At 31.5% G+C, this 24803-nt stretch overlaps 7 protein-coding genes across 9 annotated transcripts; 2 read left to right on the top strand and 5 right to left on the bottom strand.

The window, feature by feature from the left end:
* Positions 1 to 61: 61 nt before the first annotated feature.
* Positions 62 to 4333, bottom strand: LOC128877429 (exocyst complex component 3). The gene has a single exon (XM_054124731.1). The coding sequence runs from the start codon at positions 3610 to 3612 to the stop codon at positions 1366 to 1368; it is 2247 nt and encodes a 748-aa protein (XP_053980706.1). The 5' UTR covers positions 3613 to 4333; the 3' UTR covers positions 62 to 1365.
* A 459-nt stretch (positions 4334 to 4792) lies between these two features.
* LOC128877496 (jerky protein homolog-like) lies at positions 4793 to 6148 on the top strand. Its single transcript, XM_054124827.1, has one exon. The coding sequence runs from the start codon at positions 4793 to 4795 to the stop codon at positions 6146 to 6148; it is 1356 nt and encodes a 451-aa protein (XP_053980802.1).
* Positions 6149 to 6746: 598 nt separating this feature from the next.
* On the top strand, positions 6747 to 10497 carry LOC128877430 (XK-related protein 6-like). The gene is made up of 4 exons (XM_054124732.1): positions 6747 to 8314; positions 8556 to 8877; positions 9187 to 9342; positions 9413 to 10497. Exons 1-4 carry the CDS (start codon positions 8012 to 8014, stop codon positions 9889 to 9891), a joined length of 1260 nt encoding a protein of 419 aa, XP_053980707.1. The 5' UTR covers positions 6747 to 8011; the 3' UTR covers positions 9892 to 10497.
* Positions 10498 to 10901: 404 nt separating this feature from the next.
* Positions 10902 to 11960, bottom strand: LOC128877433 (dynein light chain roadblock-type 2). The gene is made up of 3 exons (XM_054124737.1): positions 11725 to 11960; positions 11579 to 11657; positions 10902 to 11506 (listed from the first exon to the last, which is right to left on the bottom strand). The coding sequence occupies exons 1-3, from the start codon at positions 11725 to 11727 to the stop codon at positions 11295 to 11297; spliced, it is 294 nt and encodes a 97-aa protein (XP_053980712.1). The 5' UTR covers positions 11728 to 11960; the 3' UTR covers positions 10902 to 11294.
* Positions 11961 to 12136: 176 nt separating this feature from the next.
* LOC128877432 (NAD(P)H-hydrate epimerase) lies at positions 12137 to 13685 on the bottom strand. Its single transcript, XM_054124735.1, has one exon. It carries the CDS (start codon positions 13188 to 13190, stop codon positions 12399 to 12401), a length of 792 nt encoding a protein of 263 aa, XP_053980710.1. The 5' UTR covers positions 13191 to 13685; the 3' UTR covers positions 12137 to 12398.
* Positions 13686 to 13900: 215 nt separating this feature from the next.
* On the bottom strand, positions 13901 to 16197 carry LOC128877431 (BRISC and BRCA1-A complex member 2-like). Of its 2 annotated transcripts, none has more exons than XM_054124734.1 (4): positions 15707 to 16197; positions 15314 to 15615; positions 14886 to 15233; positions 13901 to 14791 (listed from the first exon to the last, which is right to left on the bottom strand). In XM_054124734.1, exons 1-4 carry the CDS (start codon positions 15789 to 15791, stop codon positions 14423 to 14425), a joined length of 1104 nt encoding a protein of 367 aa, XP_053980709.1. In that variant the 5' UTR covers positions 15792 to 16197; the 3' UTR covers positions 13901 to 14422. The 2 variants fall into 2 exon arrangements, with proteins under 2 accessions (XP_053980709.1, XP_053980708.1); XM_054124733.1 differs by having other exon boundaries at positions 14862 to 15233; positions 15707 to 16193.
* Positions 16198 to 16649: 452 nt separating this feature from the next.
* On the bottom strand, positions 16650 to 24711 carry LOC128877560 (tubulin alpha chain-like). 2 transcript variants are annotated; one of them, XM_054124962.1, is made up of 9 exons: positions 24391 to 24711; positions 21747 to 21969; positions 19470 to 19574; positions 19063 to 19259; positions 18759 to 18851; positions 18263 to 18448; positions 17690 to 17938; positions 16958 to 17121; positions 16650 to 16889 (listed from the first exon to the last, which is right to left on the bottom strand). In XM_054124962.1, the coding sequence occupies exons 1-9, from the start codon at positions 24391 to 24393 to the stop codon at positions 16763 to 16765; spliced, it is 1347 nt and encodes a 448-aa protein (XP_053980937.1). In that variant the 5' UTR covers positions 24394 to 24711; the 3' UTR covers positions 16650 to 16762. The 2 variants fall into 2 exon arrangements, with proteins under 2 accessions (XP_053980937.1, XP_053980936.1); XM_054124961.1 differs by lacking the exon at positions 24391 to 24711 and adding an exon at positions 22488 to 22777.
* Between the last annotated feature and the right edge of the window lie 92 nt (positions 24712 to 24803).

Below are 24803 nucleotides of genomic sequence, written 5' to 3'. Positions count from 1 at the left end.
GGACGTCAAACACGTTTGATGGATTATATACGTATATACAAATTAATTTTTGTAAAGTGTATAACGAATAAAATACATTTTTACTAATAAAATACAACTGTACTATTTCTATTATATATAATTCGTATAATACATTTATCTTCCGATTTACATGTTCCTTTTTTTCCACGGCTGTTTTTAACAGCTTTGAAGAATAGAATTGAAGAAAAGAAAATATTATTTCATTTGTGAATATACATATACACACATATAAAATATGTGTAACAGTGTAAGTAGGGGCTCAACCGTGTACATGAGGACTCACTGTACATAAATCTATTACTCATAAATTATGTTTAATTGCATTTGTTTTGTACACATTACTTCGTAACAATAATATTAAGTGTTAAAAACGTATTTATAATCGTAATATTGTATAATTAAAAAAATAACATTTTTTTATTAATTTTGTTTTAAAATACAAGTATTACTTGTCACACGAAAATGATATTAACGTATTTGCAGGATGTACAATGTATTTAAAAGCTTAATTAATTTACTCAATTTCCTACAAATGAGCTAAATGACAAATTTTAAATAATATACAATTCATAGGATCAATATCATTATTTCACACTGAATGAGTAATATTATTCTGATTGTTTGTATTGAATTATTTACCTCTTTTCTAAGTCGTTCGTATTTTTACATTATCACATACAGCTTCTGTATGTTTCATATAATATTTTAATCACCTCTAAAGTAAATAAATGTTTAAGCATAGTGTGTTATGGTATTTTACTTTTTTTTTATTGTTATGTTTTTTCTATTGATGATCATGTACCTCTATGACTATACATAAATACAATTATCTACAACAAATATCTAGATCAGTTCAGTTGCTAAAGCAGTGAATTAATTACTGTATTATTTATAATGTCAAATTCAAGCTGCAAAGGAGTAAGAATGTTAAAAAATCATGGCATGTGCAATGTGAAATATAATATATATATATACACATCTGTATACACACATATTTTTATATTCATACATACGTACATATTCGTTTTCATATTCTCATATTTTGTGTAATCAATATATAATAAAAGAATATTTGGTATTGAATATGCAATCACCCTTTTGAATGGTAAACGGTTAAATAAATAATTTTAATTTTGTTTAAATAAAAAAAAAAGTTTAGAAATACTTATTTACAATATGATTGCAATATGTGTTATCTATCAATTCTACTTCTAAGTATTTATTTGTATAGTATACTAGTTATTTTATCACTTAAGTACATTTTATCATTCCTACATCACCTTCATTGATGATATGTAAAAAACTAATTTGTAATTTGTTCTTTTTGTAATTTGTGTTTGAATTTTAAGGTTTCCAACTAAGAAAACTATCCTGTATAACTATCTGCTTAAATATACTATCCGCGATAGATTGCGGGGCTTTACGATTACGTTGAGCTTCAAAAATGTATGAAACTTTTTCTCTTGCTTCACTACGAGAAATATCACCTCTGAGACCTAGTAATCTGACTAAATGATCTTCAGTCATATGAGGATATTTTTCAACCAAAGAATGTAGATCAAGTGAGAGAATTTCAGAGTCTTCACAACGTAATACCTCGGCAAGACGTTTAATTATTTCAAATGGTGAATTAAAGTTCCCTACTTTTGGAGCTATTCTATCAAAGAAGTTCTTCAATTTATCTGCTTCTGTCATTATTTTTGAAGTACATGTTAAACATTCGTCGTATGTTTTCAAAGAGATTTTTCTTTGCATCATAGCAGAAATGTAACGTTTTGCAATTAGATTCTGTGCTTCCATAATGACATACTCAAAATTTTTTGGGCATAAATGGTTGTAATCTTGAAAATAATCTTCCAAGGTTACACAAATAGTCTCTACTGGAATAGGAGATGACAACCACTTGGGTGTAATCAACTCTTGAAATAGTAACTCTAGATCCAAGAAAGATTCTTCTAATAGTATAGTTGCTGCTTCATTTCGTAACTCTTGATAATTCAATAACAGATTTTCAAATTTAATGGTGGCATCTTCACCGGTATTAGGAACCCAATAAATCTGTTTCATTTGCTGTGCTAATTCCGTAAATTGTAAGCAATTGTTAACAACTGTAATCATGTGATGAGTAAAGTATGGTACTTGACTTCTGTCCTCAAAATGTTTATTTTTAAATTCCAACATTGCTTGTCTGTACATAAATCCATATTTAATAACTTGTTCGATGCACAGAACTAATGCTTGTGCTGTTAAATCTGCACTAATGGTTTTTGTAACTTGAAGATTTTGATCGATCATTTGAAATATAATTACAGGTGCTGCTGTGTGATAATGTGCCTCTTGAGTGCTTCCTTCTGGCAACACTCCACACCACCAGTCAACTTTTTCAGTTTCTAAAGTCTTTCTCATCCAATCTTCGTAATTTTGACACATGTTTTTCAAATATTTTTCTTGCAGGTCATTTATAATTTCAGGACTCAACAGGGGGCCGATATCGCTTGTATCAATATTTAATTCAGGATGTTGCATCAGCTCTGGTCCAGTATAAGTATTCATAATCCAGGATAGCAAGGAAACATATTCATTTCCTTCTAAACCATTTGCAATTATGTCTTTCAAATGCTGAGACAAGCTTGTATGATACATTTTAACCAAAGTACTTACAATATTATACCAAGGTGGAAAACAGGGTACACATAATGTTTTACCAACTCTCAAATCTTCTAAAATTAGAAGCCTTGTAAGTTCCAAGTACCTAACCAACCACATTTTATTATCTGCCCTTTCTTCAACATGAGTCCCTTCAATTCTATTAGCCACAGATTTTTCAAGAACTTTCATTGCCATGTCTTTCCATCTTTTAGGTCTTCCTGGTGGCATAAATCCACTTTGTTTATGCCTCTGAATCGCAAAATGATCTGCTTTTTCTTCCCTTTCTATAATTCTTAAAGCTGTTACAATAACTGTAGGCTCTTTCCTAACTGTGTTTAATGTACGGCTTAAGACCAATCTGATTTGCTTTTCCATTAACTGAGAAAGCATTTCAATGTCTTCTAAGTAAGCCTTTAACATGACTGTGTCTGCTGGTGATTGATTTGGAAGCTTATGAAGTTCGTATAGCAAATCGTCTCTCGAGTTTTCAAGATCCATAATGCTTTGATGGGCATGTAAAAGTTTGCCTTCGTTTATCCACTGCTTAGTCTTCTCCACACTGTCGGGAACAGTAAAAGTATGCTTTAAATTTTCTTTGGCAGTAACGTATTGTGAATGACGCATATTCTCATCTTGAACAGCTTGCAACTTTGCATTGAGTTCTGGAACTTGACTGAATAACTGGCCAATATCATTCAAATCCTGTTTTACAGAGGCAATACTCTCTAAGGAACTTTGGAGTTGTTCGAAACCTACCCGAACTCCATCTAATTGACTTTGCATTGCAGTTTTGAGCATAGTTTCCACGGAAGCTTTTTTCCGGCTTATTCTACGTTTGTACATATCAATTTTTTCCAATTGACCTGGACGTTGCAACAAATTCGACACATATTTTGTTCCCCTTGCTTTGGCTTCCTCTTCCAATTTTTGCAGATCTTCCATTTTTAAAGCTGTTTTTCCTTAATTTACGTTAACCTATAAAACTGTTACTTATAAAACTCAAGGAATAATGAATTCCAATTAATCAGACACGTTCAAACGAAAAGCGTGCAAAACTATTTTGACATTTGTAAACCTTGGTTAGGGTACTTTAAGACACATTTACATCGAACAAATTGTTTTTTCAATATTTACAATGTGAATACACCTTGAGTGTTTAAAATACAAAGTTGTAGTGTAAACGCGCAGTAACTAATTCGTAAATTGACTCATCACTGCACATCTTTGTGGCACTCTGTATCCATGATTATCGTCCGTTCACGACAAGTTGGCCGAGGTAAACTAATTTTCTTTCTCACTCTGTCCCCCTCCTCCTGCTACCATGCGCTACGTCGTTATTGGCTACGGCCAATGACAAAGGACGACCGCGAACATACCGAGACAGAATGAAACAGAATGACGACTTTACAGCATCGGCGTAGCCTCCTAATCAAAGTGCTGACTATTACAGTCTTATAAACACTTACAAAGATAACGAAAACCCGAGAATAATTAGCCACGCCGATGCTGTGAAATCAATTCGTCTCACTCTGTTTCGATATGCTCGCCGTCGTCTCTTGTCACCGGCCGCAGCCAATGATAACACAGCGCATGGTGTCAGAAGAGGTGGAACAGAGTGAGAACCGTGTCCTTGGCTCGCTACTTGTCCGTGAACGCACGAACATCTGAGTATCCAAGTATCATCTACATATGTATAATTTTTCATGAACTTGGCGTCGAGACGCTACCGCGTCTCTAGATTCATGTTCTCCACTGAACTATACTTAACTATACTGTGACTATAGTCAAGTTTAGTTCAGTCATAAAACCAGTATTATTACTGTATTAAATAAAATATTCTCAGAAATGAACAATTCGACATATTAATACATGGGTTTACCATTTTATTATTTTATTTAAATTGAGGCTACTGTTAGGAAAATACATTTACGGTTACGTTTACTTTACAGTAGTATGGTTCAATAGTGCCGGTTGTTACATGAAGAATGAGAGTGAGTGCGATAGAGATGCAGTTAATTCTGCAAGAAGTCATTGAAATAAGTATGTGATAGTTCGCAGATTCGACTGGCAGTTGTAAGAAACTATTGCTGTGCTCGCTAAGCTTGCAAGAATAACTATCAATATGGAAGCTGTCCCTTCACAGAAAAAGCGAAACACCGTCGCAAAACGTCTAGAGATTGTTCAAAAGATTGAAAAAGGTGTGTCTGTAGAACAACTTATTGCTGAATATGGTATCAGTAAAAGGACCGTATTTCGATACAAACAAACCGCGTCATCGATACGAGAATATGCGAAGAAAGCGTACAATACGATGGATTTGAAAAAAAGAATGAAACTTTTATACGAAGATGTAGATGACCGGCTGTACACGTGGATCTTAGAGAAACAAGCCTCAGGAGAGGTCCTAACTGATACAATTCTGCAGAATAAAGCAAGGGCAATGCATGAAGAATCCGATGGTCCATCAAAATTTACAGCAAGCCGTGGTTGGCTCAGGTGTTTCAAAAGGAGACACAACGTACACATGAAATCGCTTTCACCCATCCATGTAGGAAGACCACTCAACACGTATGAATTGGCTGCAAAAACATTTCTAAAAGAATTGTCAGCAATATTAGACAAAGAAGACATCAGTGAAGAAAATATCTATAATATGGACGAGACGAGTTTAATGTGGAAAGCTCTACCGCGAAAAATATTGGCCCGCGAAAGAGACAAAAAACAAGAGATAAAAAACATAAAAGTAAGACCAGACCGTGTGTCTGTGGTATTTTGTACCAATGCTACTGGCACGCATAAACTACCACTGCTACTTATTAATAAATATGCCAATCCACCATCTATAAAGGATTGTATACTTACTTTGCCAGTGATATATAAAACTCAATGTAATTCGTGGATTAATAAAATCGTTTTCAATGATTGGTTTAAGAATCACTTTAAGGTAAGTGTGAGGCAACGTCAAATGCAGAATCATCAAAAGGGAAGAGTGCTGCTGTTGATTGGTAATTGCAAAGGACACATGCCTATTCAATATAAATGGGATGATGCCCAGTTTAAAGTAGTGTTTTTGCCACCAAATACATGCTCATTTATTCAGCCTTTGGATCAAGGTATAATTGCAGAATGTAAAAGGATGTACAAGTATGATCTACAGAAACGTGTACTTCAATATCATGAAATTAGGCAATTTTATGCAGATTACAACATAAAAGACTGCATTGATTTGATCAGTAATATATGGAATGAAATAACAGCTCCAAGCATCAGAAGTTCATGGAAGAATCTTTTGGGCCGAATACCATTAACTGAGAATCCTAGAGAACAAGACTCTAAGACCAGTAATGAATCTAATTATGTTGATTTTATTAATCGTAAAGAATATATATATTGGAAAAATGGTAGTACATTCTATTATTGCAAGAAAAGCGATATATTAACAAATAATATAAGACATGTAGAATCTGTTGAACAATGAGTTTCACATTACCTATTTCTAACAAATGTGTTTGTGATCAATTTTAATACTAACATTATTCAGATTATGAGTCTCTACAAGTTTATTATTATATGTTCATTTATTTATTGTCAGATAGCCTATTATTTGATACAACAATGTACCAATGAACATTTAAGTGATAAAAAAATTAAATAGATCAAGTAAATAATGTACGAATAAAACCCTTGTAGTAAGGCCATAAGTACAATTATGAAAGTTTCATCATAAGTTCAAAAATCTTTTACACTGACATATATTTATTTTTTTCTTTATTTCCTTGTTAAAGTACTGAAACTTACTAGTTGTACAAACTACCAGTAAAGATTTATAGGTAAGTGTAAATAAAATAAAATAACAAATAACAAATTCCCAATTATTACAGTTGTACATTAATTTATATGAAATAAATTTAAGAATGAATACGTGATCATTGAAGTACATAACACTTGTCCCACTTTATTATAATGCATACAATTCTTTCCTATTAATGTATGAATAAAACCATAACATGAATTGTTTATTTTTGAATAAACCAAATGTTATTCGTTCCTAAAGATACACTTAAAATTCACATTGAATTAAGCTTTAAAAGGGTTCTAAGTTGTGATTGGTAGAGTAATATAATCATGAGTATTATACTAACAAAAATCCCAACACACCTATCGCCTTTTCAGATGATCCGATCTCCTCATGTAGAAATAAAAGTCATTTGTTAAAAACATGTATAAATACATAGGTGAGTGCTTATAGTGTGTATATGTGTCAAACCTTCGCACACATGTGTAGAATAAACAACTGTTAAGGCGAGTGTACATCAAGGACGAAATTGAATGTAAAGGACATATTGAGTGCATTCAGCAGAGGCAACAGTTATCTAAATGCACTGCAAGAATTGGTTGAGATATCTATGCGACAATTTGCAGATCAGGCTGATAGTTGGAAGGACAATATCATACAATATTACAATAGTTTGCTTACAAAGCTTTTAAAAGTTACAATTCATATGACATCTGTTTATGCATGAAAAGGGCAAATCACTCTCGCAAAACGTCTGGATATTCTCCAGGGGTTAGAGAAAGATGTGCCTGTTGAAAAGTTTGTTACCGAGTATGGTATCAATAAGGGAATCATGTATCGATACAGCATCGAAAAATGTTCAGATTCCGAACTCGATGGATTTGACAAAAAAAAACCAACACTATTACACGATGATGTAGATAACAGACTATACTCTGTATTGTATTGATCTACAATGATTGTGTAAACAAAATTATACATTTAAACTCATTAAATAAATAAAATTACTCGTTATGACAAATTTATACAGTACATGAGGATGTAATATTTATACTGCATACAGAACAGCAAAGAGCTAGAGATAATTTCTATCTGAACCACTATCTAAAGATTGCTATGGCAACGTAAAATTGCTTCATGTACCAAACCAGATTATCATGATCAGACGTCACTAATTTTGTTTATAGTTTTGTAATACATTGAAGACAGATGCAAATTAACTACATTTGAATTTGTGGCGTGTGTGAATCAATAGATGACAAGTTATTTACACGATTTAATTTTTAAAATACATTAAACTGTAATTATATAGGAATTTGAAATATTAGTACATTTTTTAAATCGTAAGGATATACTAAAATGTAAAAATAATATTTAATATAATGAAATTTTTAAGCCAAGTAATGAAGTGAAGTTTAATACTCACGTTGAGGTTATGTGTACAAATAAAATAAACATACGATGATTGTAAACTACAGAACTGACAATTCGTAGCATACTCAAATTTAAATTATGATGCTTAAGATTATTTGACAACAGATAAGAATGGAGATTCGAAATAATAAACATCATACACGACAAATAATTGGTATTTTTCCTGTATTGGAATTTGATAACGACGATGTAGATGTTCCTTTAAAAAATCCAAGTATATCATACTTGGATATTTTCTTTCTCGGATCCTCGATCATTATGCACGTTGTAGATATGGCTATTGATATGAACCTCGCCATAAGATATTTATTGGCTGGCAAAACAACATATTTTACATGGACAGCTACTTTTATTTTTCTACCTTCATTGATTAATGTTATAATTAGTAGAAAAATGATATACCAAGATGATAAGGTAAAATGTTGCATTGGATATAAAGAATTAATATAATTAAATATAAAATTTATTATCAAAGTAACATCAAGACTTATCCTTACATGGAACGCTAAGAAATAATATTGCTGGAATTGATGACTCCATCTAAATATATCCTCATATGCAAAATTTAATATAATTCTGGTGTAGCACAAGTCTCAATGTTCTTTTGTAAATGTTTTTCTGACAGTTATTAAGACTGTTATTTTTTTCTTTACAGATAAGCACAACATCAAATCATTCAGAATATAAATGGATACATGCAATGTTGACAAGGAATGTATTCTTTATTGTAATTGTTGCATTTCAATTAGCACCAGTACTCCGTTATTATCAAACATTGAAATATGCTTTAAAGGCTTATAAGTTTAAAAAACTGAATGACCATAATGCTCAAAGACGATATTATCTCAAAATGCTCAAAGAAGATCAAGATGTTGCTTTATTAAGAGTATTTGAATGCTTCCTCGAAGCAGCTCCTCAACAAATTTTACAATTAACTATATTGTTGAAGAACTATCACAGCAATATTAATTTTGAATGTACATATATTTTTATATATTTACTAACTTTTTGTAAACAATGCAGAAAAGTAATGTATATCTAAAAATTACTTTATGCAATAAATTAATTTTATTTTAACTTACTGAATTGTTACATACTTATTAAGAAATTATATTTAATCAACTTCTGTTGATTTGTGGTCATATATTTATAGAGAATTTTTCAATGTATGTATAAAATTGTAAAAATATGTTGTCTGGTATATCTATACAATGTTCACAAAAGGTTAACTGTTATGTTATAATATAGAACTTGACAAATAAAAATAATACTTGTATTTATTACAGTTATTCATCAAGTAGCTAGCATCCTTAGCTCACTTGGAAGTATGGGATGGGTTATGGCTAGTTACCATCGTAGTATTAGATTAGCTCAACAAGATAAACTAAACATTGGACTTACAGGAACAGTTCTTCAATTTTTGTGGCATTTCTGTACTACGGGTAAGTCAATTATTATTGCATAAGATTCATAAGAGAACTAAAAGTCGACATTTATGTATATATTTTTCAGTTTCAAGAATATTGTCTTTGAGTGTTATTGCAAGCGTATGGCCATTATATACAGGTATTGGTTGCATTTGTCATTGGATCGGCATGACTACTTGGGTTATTATTGATTCTCATGGTATGTTAGAATTTTGTAGGAATTACAGTCATGCGCCGCATTTTCCTCCGAAAGTTAAAGAACGCATTTATTCTATGTTATTTTCTATGGTAATTGGCATAGTTCATGTATTTATATATTTAAATGCAGTAGATGGTAGCACATTTCTTAAACATGTGTCCTTTTACATAATCTGTTTTCTTGAAAATATAACAGCAACTATATTTTGGATATATAGTTCATCGGATGAAGTTAAAAATGCTTGGTACTTTAATGTACTCCTTATTCTTTGTATTATACCTTTTTTGTTGGGTATAACAGCTATGACTGTTTATTATAGTGTTTTCCATCCATCCTTAAAACATCAAAATACTGCACATACATAATTTTTATAAAATTCATCTAATAAAATATTTAAAACTCTTATTCAGAAATGTTTAAACAAAATTTAGCTGACTTATTTATTGTTTATAAATTGTACAAATATTTGATCTGAGATAGCATTTGCACATGTACAATTAGTGTATATTTATTTTCAATAATTATTTTATTATATTTATAACAATATATTTTTATTTTTATATCTTGTATCTGATACAAGTTTTAAGAAATCTTGTCAGTAACTATGACTTTTTGTTAAATTACACATTTAACTTTTAAAGAATCAAATTTTATCTTTTTATGATATTTGATTAAACATTTATTTTTTTTTAATATTTAAATTGTTAATCTATAAATATTTATACACATAGTATACGTGTTATGCATATTTATACAAACGGTATAAATGTTTATAGTTTAGAAAAAACGAGTTCCAGCATATATTGTATGTATAATTTGATGCAATACTGCCATATTCAATAAGGCTGAAGAAATCTGACTAGAAAATAGTATGTATAATACATAGTTTATACAACTTTTACTGTGCTCTTTATATAATTGTATGTATATTAAAAAATAATTGTATTTTAATACATGTACTTAGAAATTTATATACGTAAAAATTAACTCAGAAAACAAAATTTACAATGATCTTAGATACAAATTATAAATTTTGAACACTTTACCATATTTGGATTCAGTATACTTTATATATTCTTATAATAAACAAAATTATTTTCATTAGATTTATGTGTATGATTTCACAATGAATGACACCCTTGGTTACAGTATCATATAACTCATTATATATAATACATATATAATTATTAGATATTAGATTGACAAATAATACATAAAACATTCACACACACATATATGTTACCAAATATAGAACTATAAAACATTAAAAATTACTTGAAGCAGTGAGAAAATATCCTAACAACCAGGATTACGTAAAATAAAAGTAATAGTCTAATTTTAGAGATGGATCAATATTAAAAAAATTACTCAAACAAACATTAAAATCTATTTAATTTCCTTGTAACCAAAATTTATTTAAAAGCAACAATTTGAATTATGTAACACAAATCAGTCAAATGTATTACTTATAATTTATAATAAATAAATAAAAACTTTTAATTTAACAAGACTGTAACTATCAAAATGTTAAATTAATGATTAACATTTCTTTTTGATTTTTTTGTTTTAAAGTAGCATGCGTGATTTTCAATCTTTGGAAGCAATTATAAAGCACATTTCTAAAGTTATTTGTGAAATAGAAATCAAACACTGCTTTTCTGTAAGAGTAATAATGAATAGTTAAAGTTAGAATGGAATGTGCTATGTAAAATAATTCATCAACAAGTAAAGCATATATTTTCATATATGTTATCTCTTTTCTTGGATATCAATCAACTGGGTTCTGAATTACTATAAGTATAAATTCCTTATCTGGAGCAACCATTATCTCATGTTTCTTACTACGAATGCGTAGGAAAGTAAGATCATTTGTTGGATCTAGATCTCGAACAACAGATCGAGCTTTATCTGACAGTTGGCTAATCAAACCTGCATACTGAACTGTGGTAGTGTTATCCAGCGTAGACTTGATTGGAATACCTAAGTATTAGAATTTTATTACATTCCATGTAATACTGATATTAATTATATTCATAAATTAATACAACACACCTTCTGCATTGACTACAATTGTTCCAACTACTCCCTTATGAGACTGAATACGTTTCATAGTTTCTTCTACTTCTTGTGCCTTAAATAAATATTGAGTTAACCCAAAACGATTTATAAAATAAGTGTATAATTTGTTGCAAATTTACCATTTTTTATATTATGTTAATCTTATGTTGAATGTATTACAATATTAATTAAGAAGTTCGAAATTATACTATATATGGAGAATTTGATAAGAATAAACCGTCACTTGGATCTGCTTGGATCATTGAATGATTGGATCCTAATTTCTACCGTCCACACTAATCGTTCATATATTTTATAAATAACATCGAAAGTAGAATAAACAGACGTGTTTCTTGAGCTTTAAACGCCACCTAGATACGTGGATAACGTCATAGCGGTAAATTTAAATTGGATTCAAACGCAAACATTCCAATTTCCAATTTTTCCATATTGTTTTTCTAAACTTCCGTCAAGACAACATACAAATAATGAATTAAAAATAATGTACAATATATGAAAAACATCAGATGTATAAAATAAAATCCATCTAAATATCAATCAAATAAATTTAGTTGATTACAAAAATTGCACAAATCTATAAAAAGTGACAAACTTATAAACTATGTACTTTATTAAAAATCATGTATACAATGTTTCTCCATAGGAAATTAGATGCATATACAAAATTTATATTTTGATTTTCCTTAAATAATTGTGAAAATTTTATTTATTAATTGTAATACACATATTATGTAATAAAGATTGGAAAAATATTTTATAACAAGGAATAATTTAATTGATTTTGCATCAAAATTTAGGATAAATTAACAATTAAATCAGTTCCTGAATATTCAGGTAGATTCAGATTATATTCAATTTCCAATTTTTTGGGTACAAATCGGCCACCTAAGTAATGATATTTTCCTTTGAATTTCTGAGCACACATTTTTGGTGCTGTCAATGATACTAGCATTTCTGGTTTTATGCCTCCTTTTTTGGGTGGACCATCTTCGACATCCCAACCTGATGGTATATCTATACTACAAATAGGCATATTTGTAGTTTCTAGTAAATGAATAATTGGAATGAATGTTCCTCTCACAGGTGGCTTAAAACTGAATCCAAATAAAGCATCTACTATTAAACCAAACTCATGGAGACGATTTGAAGTGAAGTCTTCTAAATCATTTTCCAACAAGGGAATATCATTTTCAACGCATTGGTGTAACAGATTTTCATACAAAGTGTTACTTGTTCTTTTAGGATAATAAATTTCAGGATAATATCCAAACTGTTTTAAATGTCTTGCGCAAACAAGTCCATCTCCACCATTATTCCCTGGTCCACAACAGACCAAAATTTTTTGCGTAGGACTTTTGAATGCAGTATAAGTACAAGCAATGGCAAAAGCACAACTCTGACCAGCAAGTTCCATCAATTGGTCGACGCTGAATTTATATTTTTCAAACAAATCTTTGTCTATGTTAATGCTTTCCTGTTGCTTCAAGTACTTTACCATGGTTGTATATGATCTTCCTTTAAAAAAGGGAATAAATTTACTGGTAGATAAAATAGATTTTGTGTAACTTCCTATACACGATACCATTTATTAATTTTAATAGATGGAACCATACAATAAGAAAGTATAACCTCTTGCACTAAGTATGTTGTTTTTTCACTGAATTATTGTGAACTAAGATTGACTTTAAAGAAAAATAGAAATCTCCTTCACTTTACAATCACTTTAAATCTTTTCAACAGAAAATATACGCGTTTTGATTAATTTTGCTATATCCTTGGATAATTTCCCATAATTCATATTTTGCATAAAGACATTGAGACACGTAATGGTCGAATGACGAAACTCGTATCTGCTCGTATCCCGCATTCTTCGCAATGTTTTTAAACATCTACGTCGTTGTATTTTTAAGTAACTTTTTGTTAATTTCTTGTTTATCTATATGTTAGAATAGATCACCTATAAACCAATTTTGTTCAAAATGCTTAACCTGCAAATGATATTTCGTTGATATACACATATATATATACATATATAGTATAAATCATACAAAATTCTTAGCTAAAAACTTGGTATATAATAAATAAAATATTTAAAAATATAATAAATAAATTGTATTGTTACATAATAAGACATTAATAAATTATTATTTATTTCCAAAATGAGCCTTAGGATTTTATTTTTTCATACCAAAATATGCCTCTCAATATCGCGTGATAAATAAAAAAATCGTTTATATTCCATACTACTTGTGTTTGATTAAAAAATAAAATCTTAAGGCCTCTTTTAAAGAACCCTTTATATTTCATTAATTTAACATAAACCTTTATTTAAAAAATTACAGTTACGACTGAGTTATAATTTTATGTATGTGGTCAGATTAATAATAATCGCCATCTGAAATAACTTGTCATTTATCGATTTTTAAAAAAAAACTTATATTGAAAATATTGTATTCGATGAGCTCTACATATATATACAATCTTGAATCTTTCAAAATATTCAAGTAACCGAGTTGCTGATAATTAACTTATCTAAGTGATTGATGCGGCTACAAACAATTTCAAAAAAAGGTATTTCATGTAGCAAGTGTTACTATCTTATTCTGCATAGTTAGAGTTGTTACATATATACGTATATGTACATACATTTGAAAATAAAAAAAAAATGATGTAGAATTAGTTCATTCATAAAATATTGCGTAGGTAAGTAATACATGCAAAGAATAGGAGAATTCAAGTGAAATTATTATTCTTGTTAGAAATATTTATGATAAATTGTAATGTATTAATTAATGAATCAGATTTTAAAGTAAATTGCTAAGAACATATTTTAATTGAATTGGCCTTAAATTCCTCTAAGGCTTTGTAGTGAATATGATTCATTAATCTATTTATCATTTTAAGTGGATTCCAATTACAAGAATATGGAAAATATATCTGTTCTGTATATGGAACACCTTGTTCTCTCATATGATATACTGATTGCAATGTAACTATAGGTTTTTCCTTAGGAAAATTCAGTGTAAGTGTTATGAGAATATATAACCAGAAGTCATCTTCGCCATATAAATAACACATATAAGTGAAGTTTACTGCATCATATTCGCATAAATTCAGATACTGATTAGTAGCCATAACTGACATGAAGGCACATCTCTGTTCGAAGCTGTGGACTAATACATTTATCTAGAATAAAAAATGATTTTAATAACAGCAAAACAACTATCTCAAAGTATAGTAAGAAGAAATTACATACTTTCTCTGATATACATTTTCTTACTTCTGTTATATAATCCATTAAAAATTTATTACGTGGAAAATGTGGTAACAGTAATTGAGTATTGCCAAGAACATCTTCTAATGGTTTTGTTAAGTAAAGTTGTGTCATAATGCGATCCCAATTTGTTCCAGAATATGTTACATGAAGTATTGCTACAGCATTTTCTGATTCGCAAGTACGATTTTGTAACTGTGACAGATCTACTGATAAACTTATTAGAAATCTAGCCTCTGTTGGTTTAGAACCTAAAGGTAATAATAGAGTTTCGACATCTTCCAGTCTTATGTCTGTTTTCATTAACATGGTATATTCACGTTTCAATACCTCTTGCTTGTGAAGCAATTGTATCTAATACAAAAATAAGAATACTTTATATAAACATATATCCATAAAAACATTGAATATCTGATAAATAATAAATAACAAACCTGATGATCTTTGTAACATACTAGAAGTTCCATAAGAACATTTAGTAATGCATCTTTATTGTTAGGATTCCATTTAGCAAGACTAGGTATTTTAGTAGATAAAATGTCTATGTCCATATTTGCTAAGAAAGTATCATCATTAAATATGAAATCAGGTCCCATTTCAGGGCACTGTGAGTCAAAAAATACATTCCAGATTAGGGTTTGTCTGGCATAAGGAATAGACAATTTAAAACGGTCCCCTTTATTTTTGCCACAGCTAGATGACATAGAATCTGTTCCAATTATTCCATTACATACTCCTTTGGAAAACATCGAGAAACAATATATCATAAAATAATATAGAACATAATATTATATTTATATACAATTATTTACTGTGTTATGCCTTACCAAGCCTATTGTTTGATTGAACACGTACTAAAAGTGGTTCAATATACGAGTCGGGATGTAAAACTTGATATTGTTGGTTTAACATATTAATAGATATATCTTTTATACAATTAAAATTTTATAAACTATGGTAACAAATTGTAACTTTATCGTAATACTTCAACGTCTTCAGCGATTTCACGTAGAACAACGTATGTAGAATAACAACGTTTGAAGCATTGAAGAATTACATTGTTTTGATGTCGCAGATCACAATTGTTTTTAAACGCATGTATGTAAATGCGCATAGGAACTTCATAACTAATTTTCCTATATAATAACTAACAGCACTGTTAGTTGACTGACTTTAACATGTTTTAATTTTTAGTAATCATAATAACAAAAATAACAGTGATGATCATGGAATCAAATAGAACATCAATTAAATATGAAAGTTATTTGAAAAAAGAATTCATTATATTATTGGTATAGTCACAGCCGACTCTCGGCTGTGGTATAGTAATTCTAGGTATGTTGTTCAACCTAGATTGGTGCTACTGGCAGAAATCACGAGTCTTATTCAAATACTCGATACGAACAAAAATTATGCTACAAACACAATATTTTGAAACTAATTTCATTAATTATGTATCTTATATTTAATTGATTTTTAGAATAATGTTTTTGTTACTAACCGTAAAACTATATTCTTACTGATTGGCTTGCATATGTATACACATATATATGAAAACTTTACCATTAGTGTTAGTTATACAAATTTGTCTTCAAATGTAATGAATAAATAATTGACTGCATGAAAGTTTAAAGAGGAATTTGTGTCTACCATACAGTAATACTTCTTCTTGATAAATACAATAGAGGGGCTCTAGAAACATCAACAATATAGCGCCCAGTGCTGTTATTTTTCGATTCTAATCGACTTATAAATTTTCTTTATTTTAGCAAGAAAAGATAAGTTTTATTAATATCGTTTATTGTACCGTAAGAAGAATGTTTAAGTACATAATATACTTCCAATATACTTAAGTATTTTAATTAAAATTACGTAGTATAATGTTAATACTCTTCTTCTTCTTCGGTATTTGCAGCGTCTTCTTGGACTTCGCGATAATCTAGTTCTAAAGCAGCCAAGTCTTCTCTGGCTTCTGCAAATTCACCTTCCTCCATACCTTCGCCGACGAACCTACGATAAACCTTCTTTGCTTATTTTACGTTTAATTAGACGCTTGGATGAAAGATAACGAAATGTACCAGTGAACAAATGCTCGTTTGGCGTACATAAGATCGAATTTATGGTCGATTCTCGCCCAAGCATCGACTATGGCAGTGGTATTACAGAGACAACACACAGCCCTTTCCACTTTCGCAAGATCACCACCTGGTACTACAGTGGGCGGTTGATAATTTATCCCTACCTGCAGTAAATTTAACTATCAAATTTATTTATTACTTGATTGAATAATTATTTACTTTACGATATTATTACCAATTTCAATGAGCTTGGCGTATATTGTACGAAAAAGGACACTAAATGTTCTGTAATTAAAATGACTTGTTGCTCACTTTTAGTTGTTAAGTTATAATTATCACAAATCTGATTTATACTATAGTGCGAATTCATGTCCCTTCGCAGGCGTTAGGTTGAGACTCACGCATGCATCGAATTGCCTAATACTAGGGGCGGTTCAGTATAATGAGCACGACGACAAAAATAATACTATTACAAGTAATTACAATTTGTTTTGAATCGGCTTTTCATTGTCACCGTCCTCTAAACCTAAACTAAACCAAACCAATTCATACCATTACTTTTTGCTCTGGAATCTTTTATCGTCTTGAAAACGTCATAAAGCGAAAAGTATATAATGACGCTCACAACCAAGAGTGAGTGACAATTATTTGTTCCAGAACAGTCATAGTCAGTGTCGCCGGTAAAGTATTTAATTATTCTAAATTTGCATCGAATACTCATGGAACATGAACCTTGAAACCAGTGGGACACCATTCAACGAATTGAACGTGTTTCTGTCTTTTGATCATGGCGATCGCTGCGTTCACGTCTTTGGGAACGACGTCCCCTCTGTAAAGCATGCATACGGCCATGTATTTACCCCTACGCGGATCGCAATTCACCATCTGATGATTCGGTTCGAAACAGGAACTTGTTATGTCTGCTACCGTAATTCTTTCGTGGCCAGCTTTCTCGCCCGACATAACAGGAGCATAAGTTGCCTGCGAAAAATGCGGTGAACAATTTGACGATTGACGAAATTAACACGTTGACTGCCACGTCACTCACGTATGGATAACAGGGATTGTTACTGTGAAATTAAATAAATTAATTCTGACGGTGAGGTGTTCACAAAAATTAATCTGGGTAAGATTGGTAAATTCTGAAGAGCTCGCAAAAATAAATACTACCATAAATATTGGATTACCATATTTCTAATCGTATAGAAAAGAAAATTTAACCTCGTAGAAATTTTCACGATTATTAGTCTGGTAGTAACGTGTTAAACTACACGTATCCCGACGACTCGTTTCTTGATAACTTACAAGAGGAAAATGAATACGCGGATAAGGCACTAAGTTCGTTTGAAATTCGGTGAGATCCACGTTGAGGGCTCCATCGAATCGCAAGCTAGCAGTGATCGAGGAAACGATTTGTCCGATCAAACGATTCAGATTCGTATATGTCGGCCTGTCAATGTTCAGGTTCCTCCTGCACAATTCATAAATAGCCTGCGAAATATGGCCAATTATTAATAAATCGATAATTCAATAAATTCAACTACAGCATTTGTTTCAGCATGTGTAGTCTAAACAATCTAATTTATTTATTCAGTAAATGCTTATGTTACTTTTATATTTTTAGATTGTAACATGTACAAAAGAGGGCCCAAGCGTCAAAATGTTTATTAAATGAATAAACTGTGTTTATTCAAATTCTCTAGCCACAACTGTGTTTTGAATATGACAAGTAAATTAGATACTTATACTTTTTAACTGTAATTGAACTTAGGAATCACAAACATCGAACTCGAGTACGAACTTGATTATCAACTATGAAGGCCACCTCGCAGTGCTCTAAGGTCGGATGTGTGTAAAGAATCGCGTTGTACGGCTCTACAACGGCGGTCGATACCTGCATAAATCGTGGTAGTTTTAATACGTTCGATACTTTTGTTATTAATGACAAATTATAGCCCTGTACAGCGCAGAACGTTGCTGAAACATTTTTGCATAAGATTCCTTATATCCCGTGAAATAATTCGCTGTACATTGTCTATAAACCGTTTGTGCAAATTACAGCAACGTTTCTGCAACGTTTCAGACACTATTGCCGAGAAATATACCTGCGGCGCTGGATAGATGCTAAAAGTTAATTTACTTTTCTTTGGATATTCAGCAGATAACCTTTCCATCAACAGACTGGAAAATCCTGAACCTGTCCCACCACCAAACGAATGGAAAATCAAGAAACCTTGCAAACCTCTGCACCGATCGGTCAGCTTGCGGATGCGATCCAAAGTGATATCGACGATCTCCTTCCCTGAAAGATAAATCTTGTCGATTTAAATAAACGAAACTTCGGTACAACCAAATATTCGATTATTTATATTATTTCCTATTTCCGTTGTTATTACTTTTCTTATTTCACCTCAGACACTCGAGAACCAGAGACGAGTAAACTTTTCATCTAGATTAAAATTCCTAATCAAATTTTTCTCGTGGTCATCATACTAATCAGGATATAGCGTACCTATCGTATAGTGGCCTCGCGCGTAATTATTCGCAGCATCCTCTTTCCCTGTGATTAATTGTTCAGGGTGGAACAGCTGCCTGTAAGTGCCCGTACGAACTTCGTCTGAAACATCATCGAGCTTTTGTCAATTAAATGTAATAGATTATTGAGGCTCTCTTGCCCTAGGTTTTAACAATTAGTGGTTGAGGCTTGGGGATGTTAGCCACGTTCTTTAGGAAAATTGTTCCGACGTTTCACAGGCATTGCAGCTAAATTCTTCAAGGAACAGGTGCCATCAACATTGATGGTCCATTGGTAATGAACTGAACGGATTAGATGTCCTGGTGTTGTTGTATTAAACTCCAGGGAAATCACAAGAGAAAACGTCCACAACAATGATAGAGACTAGAGTTGAATAGAACTTTAAGTACCCAGATGATTTCTATGGCAATGCTAAGGTCAGTTATTGCAATCATTGCCAATTCATTGGCAGGGTAACGTTGTGGAAAGCGTAACATTTCGTGAAACTACAGTGGGTGTAGAATGTATTCGTACACCGATCAATTTCCCCAAAAACTTTTGTGTGAAATTGTAGTTTCTTAACTTCTTTTTTTATAATTAATGATATTTTACATATTCTCGGAAGTCTCTAAGATAGATATAGTCCAAACAACATTTACTAGTTAATATAATTTGTGAAATTAACAAAAATATGCGAAAAGTGGGTAAAAGTATAGAAGCAATGAGCATTTGTACGATTCTTATGACGAACCATTCACAGTAGAGTTTGTAACGTAAACACGTTAGTTTATTGCTCCGTACGAATTGAAAAACATCAAATTTCCAGTAAAGTACTTTTAAAAATGGCTCTAATAGAGGAATGGAAAAAGATCCCACTTCGAATAACTAATAATTTAGTTAATTTAATGGTTAGAAAAGTTACAATAATTATAAAATCAAAAGGAAATCCCACGGAGGAAGTATTATATACATATAAATTAATGTAAATTTATTTTTTTTTAATGAAGTTTTAAAAATTAAATAGTTGTGCGAATACTTATTGTTTCAATATTTCTATCGATTAACTGTTTTTTTTTTCGTTAATTTCGCCACTTACATAAATAGCTATTTTTTTTGTTGTAATCTATCTATTCTAGAGATTTCCGAGAATATGTAGAATGTCATTGTTTATCAAAAATAAGTTAATAAACTACAATTTTACATAGTTATTTTGGAAATTGATCAGTGCACCGTACATGTACGAATACTTTCTACACTCACTGTATGTCCTAAAAGGTCATGAGCTTTAAGGCTTTGAAAGTTTTGAATGTAATATGCGGAACTTGGACTAATTGTAGACAGAAGAGCTACAGGAGTAGAAATAACGATGGAAAGAGGGTAATTTGTTGCAACGTCAAGCCTCTTGTATTGTTTTCGCTGAGAAGTAGGTAACTTGTTCAGTGGTCCCCGTGACTTAGGAGTTTATTGACATTTTTCAGACCCAGGAAGTCCCTTGCCCTCTGCCCGGAACACTTTCCCTAAAGAATACGGCTTACACCCGAAAGCATTGATCAGTACAGTATTGTCTCGAAATAAGCAACTGTTTTCGACCTAGAAATAAGCAACTCGCTATCCTCATCTTTTCGTTTGAAGTTGCTCGCCGAGTGATAGATTCGAAAAGAAGTGAGACGTCCGTGAAAGCGAGAAGCCGAACAGATTAGTGAAAAGATCAGTCGTTTATTAAAGTGATCAGCTTTTTATAATTGACAAAGCTATTTCACTACCACTTTCTCTATTTGTTTAGATTTGCGTATTTCTTCATTCGACACGCGCATGTGTCTTACATAACTCCTGCATTGTTCTAATAGTGTTTGCAGTATCTCTTACTTCTTATCTATAGGGGCCCGCTGGGCCCATCTAGCTCGGGTACCTCGGGGTTGCTAAGCCCGTACTGTAGCTTCAAAAAACACCGCTACAGCCCCTGAGGGGTTAGTGGAAAGAGCACAGAATATTTGTAATGTTTTTTCTTTCTCTAGCGTGTGTATTTTACGAAACAATACTGTTAGTTGGATGTAGTTTGTCGCTACATGCATAAAACCCCCTGTTTTTTCTACGGGTTCCCCCTCGTCTCGCTGGAGAACAAAGTTAAGCCGAATAGCATACCTCCCTCGAAATAAGTAACTCGCCGGTCCCGACCGAGTTGCTTATTTCGAGACAATACTGTATCAACCGTTAAAAGTGATCAATTGTTAATAAATTGAAATTGAGGTATCAAACAACGTTCAATTGACTTGCCTACTACCGTTGGCTCGAGATCAACGTAAACTGCTCTGGGTACGTGTTTCCCTGAGCCTGTCTCGGAAAAGAAGGTGTTAAAAGAGTCATCCCCATAACCCACGGTAGTGTCACTGGGCATCTGTCCATCTGGTTGGATTCCATGTTCTAAACAATAAAGTTCCCAACAGGCGTTGCCCATCTGGACGCCTGCTTGACCGATATGAATGGATATGCATTCTCGCTGTAATGATTTGTGAACAACATTGTCAGGTAGTTTCAACATCTTCGATTCACTGTAGAATATACATTTATAGCAACCACAAGAAAATGTGATCGCGGTTTCATTCGTTAAAAATTGATGCGTGACTGGGAGCACAGAGATCTAGTAGATCCTCATTGGAAGTACATCGTGTGCTATTGTCTAACATAAATCGGGTACTTCTTATTTAAATTAAAAAACAAATACTCTACTCAAATTGGCATTAATTTACAATTTGAAAATGAACTGGAATAATAGCTTGTTCGTGTGAAATGAATAAAACTCATTTTAGTCCCAGTTCAGTTCTCTTCATTAACAAAATTAAATTAGCTGATAAAACGTATTGATACTATGAATGGAACTGTGAATTTGTGGAACATGAAAAAAAAATATAATCTCATCTAATCTTCAACTAAGCGTCTACCTAAGAGTTGAGAAACACGAAGACACAGTATTTAAAAGAATAGAGGGCACCTTATTGTTTATATGTAGTAGCATACCTTTTTTGCCATTTTTATATAACTCAGTTTCTTAAGTTGTTATTTTTATTAACGAGCACAGAATATACTTTGGTATGCACATACAGTTCAGAAGGAATATAAAAGCACGACATTTACCGGCAACGTCTTTCAACGAAACAAGCTAAAGTCACTCAACAAGGGATGATTACAAACTGACACGCCGAAATTCCATCGACGGAAGCGACCTTATACCTGTCAGCAAGTTGTAAAGCTTTATTACCTTGACCTACCAATGTCTCCGATTAATAATTCAGTTGCGGCCTAAAAAAAGAGCGCCTAGTCGTTATACGCAGTTGCAACCACAGGGCAAATCTGCTATCGCGAATAGACACAGAAGTCATACAGTACAGAACAAAATGATAGAACGCTTGAAATAATTATTCAATTACATATTATCAACAATGATAATTTTATTCCGTTTTTGCCTGACTCTTCGGAGGCAATTCTACCATGAAGTTAACGAAACTTAAGCTTCAGGCCCTTGCGTAGAGGAAGTCACCAAACGATTTTTATTTATTGATTGTTTAAATTAAACTACATTTTAGAAAAGAGGGTCGCTCTTCATAAAAATAGAAAACCAATGATGTAGGACGTAGGATATCTACGCTACTCATAATTCTTCCAAGCGATATATTTATTAGAACGTTTTCGACATATACATTTTTCCTTATCAATCAGTATAGGATGTGTTTCTCTAAAATTTATAAAGGTAAAAGGAAAACTTGATCTAAGAATATGTTTTTATATAATTAAATACATAAAAACATATTCTTAAGGGAACACATCTTATACTTGGTGTTGAGAACGTAAACATAAAAACGTAAGGGTTGAAAACATTTTAATAAATGTGTAAAGCGCTTTATCATTTTGTCCTGTACTGTAAACTCTTTCGATATATCACATCATCTACGCGTGTGATGCTAAAAATCGATTTTTATGGGTTGACATACTGTAACCATAGCAGCTTGATCGAACATCGGTAGTCGCGCGGCATAATTTTGCGTTTTACCGAAGGAGAGCTGATCTCCTAATAGGATAAACTGCTATCAGTTCAATTGCATGTATACATACATATTATGTATTTAAATCCATAAGCAAATGTATGTAACAAGAAGTACGCGAGTGATTCGAATCGCGTTGATCTTTTTTTCATGTTGAAATTTCCTCGAGTAATGTGGAATTTTGTTTATGCTAACTCAAAATTCTTAGATTGTATTCTATGAGCCACGACATAACGATTATAAAACACTATACCATAAAAATTAATTTTACTGTATTCTCGATGTATTAACTATATCTTTCAAACAAAAATACAAAGAGAGCTAGAATAATGAAAATAGGGTTGCACAGATTTAAATTAAATTGAATATTAAACCTTTTGCAAAACTCGCATTGAACGTACTGCGTTGAATGTTAAGAATCGATTTGTTCATTCATAAAATATTTATCGAGCATCTATACACTTACCCTTAACTTTTAACGGCGCGAATTTGGCAAGTACTTTACACACGATTTACTATCGGCAGTTCATCAATTGGTCGATCGTGTTAGGTATATACGCAGTGCATTCTAATCGCGTTATATACAATATTTCATCTATACCCGTCACCATTAAGTGGTTTTAAATTATAATTTTCTGAACTATTATCTAGCAGAATAAATCGAATACAGAAATCCTACTTCCCTAATAACAATTATGATGGATACTTGACGCGTTTGATTTCAATTTTTCTAATTAAATAATTTTCCAATTAATCCACGATAAGTTTATTATCTTTTAAAACAAAATATTTTACTCTAATTGTGACTGGTTATAATTTATAATTAAATTGTTGTCGGTGTAAAAATATCAACGGAATGTACAGCAAACAAAATGACTCACCATCGTTGTTTGAATGAACCCGTGAGGATAAAAACGCGTCAGGGCGTACTATGATTCAACTACTGTCTGCCTTAGCGAACAGTCAGATCACTGTGATGCGCCACAGGTATATAATACCTGTTCTAGCCTTCAAAGGTGACAAACTTTATGCTATAGTATTCGTGACAATTGATATGCGTGAACAACTATATATTTCTATAATAGCAGAAACGTGATTCGTTAATTTGCGACAAGTTGAACAATTTACTGAAACGAAAGTTCTGAACGTTTATACGCATATGCCAAAAATTATTTAAACGAAAATATTAAATTAATACTTTACTACGAGTATGTTAATTATAATGAAACACTATTACACGATAAATAATATAAGAAACTATGTCATGTTAAAAAACAAACATTATAATGTTACA

The sequence above is a fragment of the Hylaeus volcanicus genome, chromosome 5 (genome assembly GCF_026283585.1).
Source record: "Hylaeus volcanicus isolate JK05 chromosome 5, UHH_iyHylVolc1.0_haploid, whole genome shotgun sequence".
NCBI lineage: Eukaryota > Metazoa > Arthropoda > Insecta > Hymenoptera > Colletidae > Hylaeus > Hylaeus volcanicus.
This window is presented reverse-complemented; position numbering and strand designations above follow the sequence as displayed.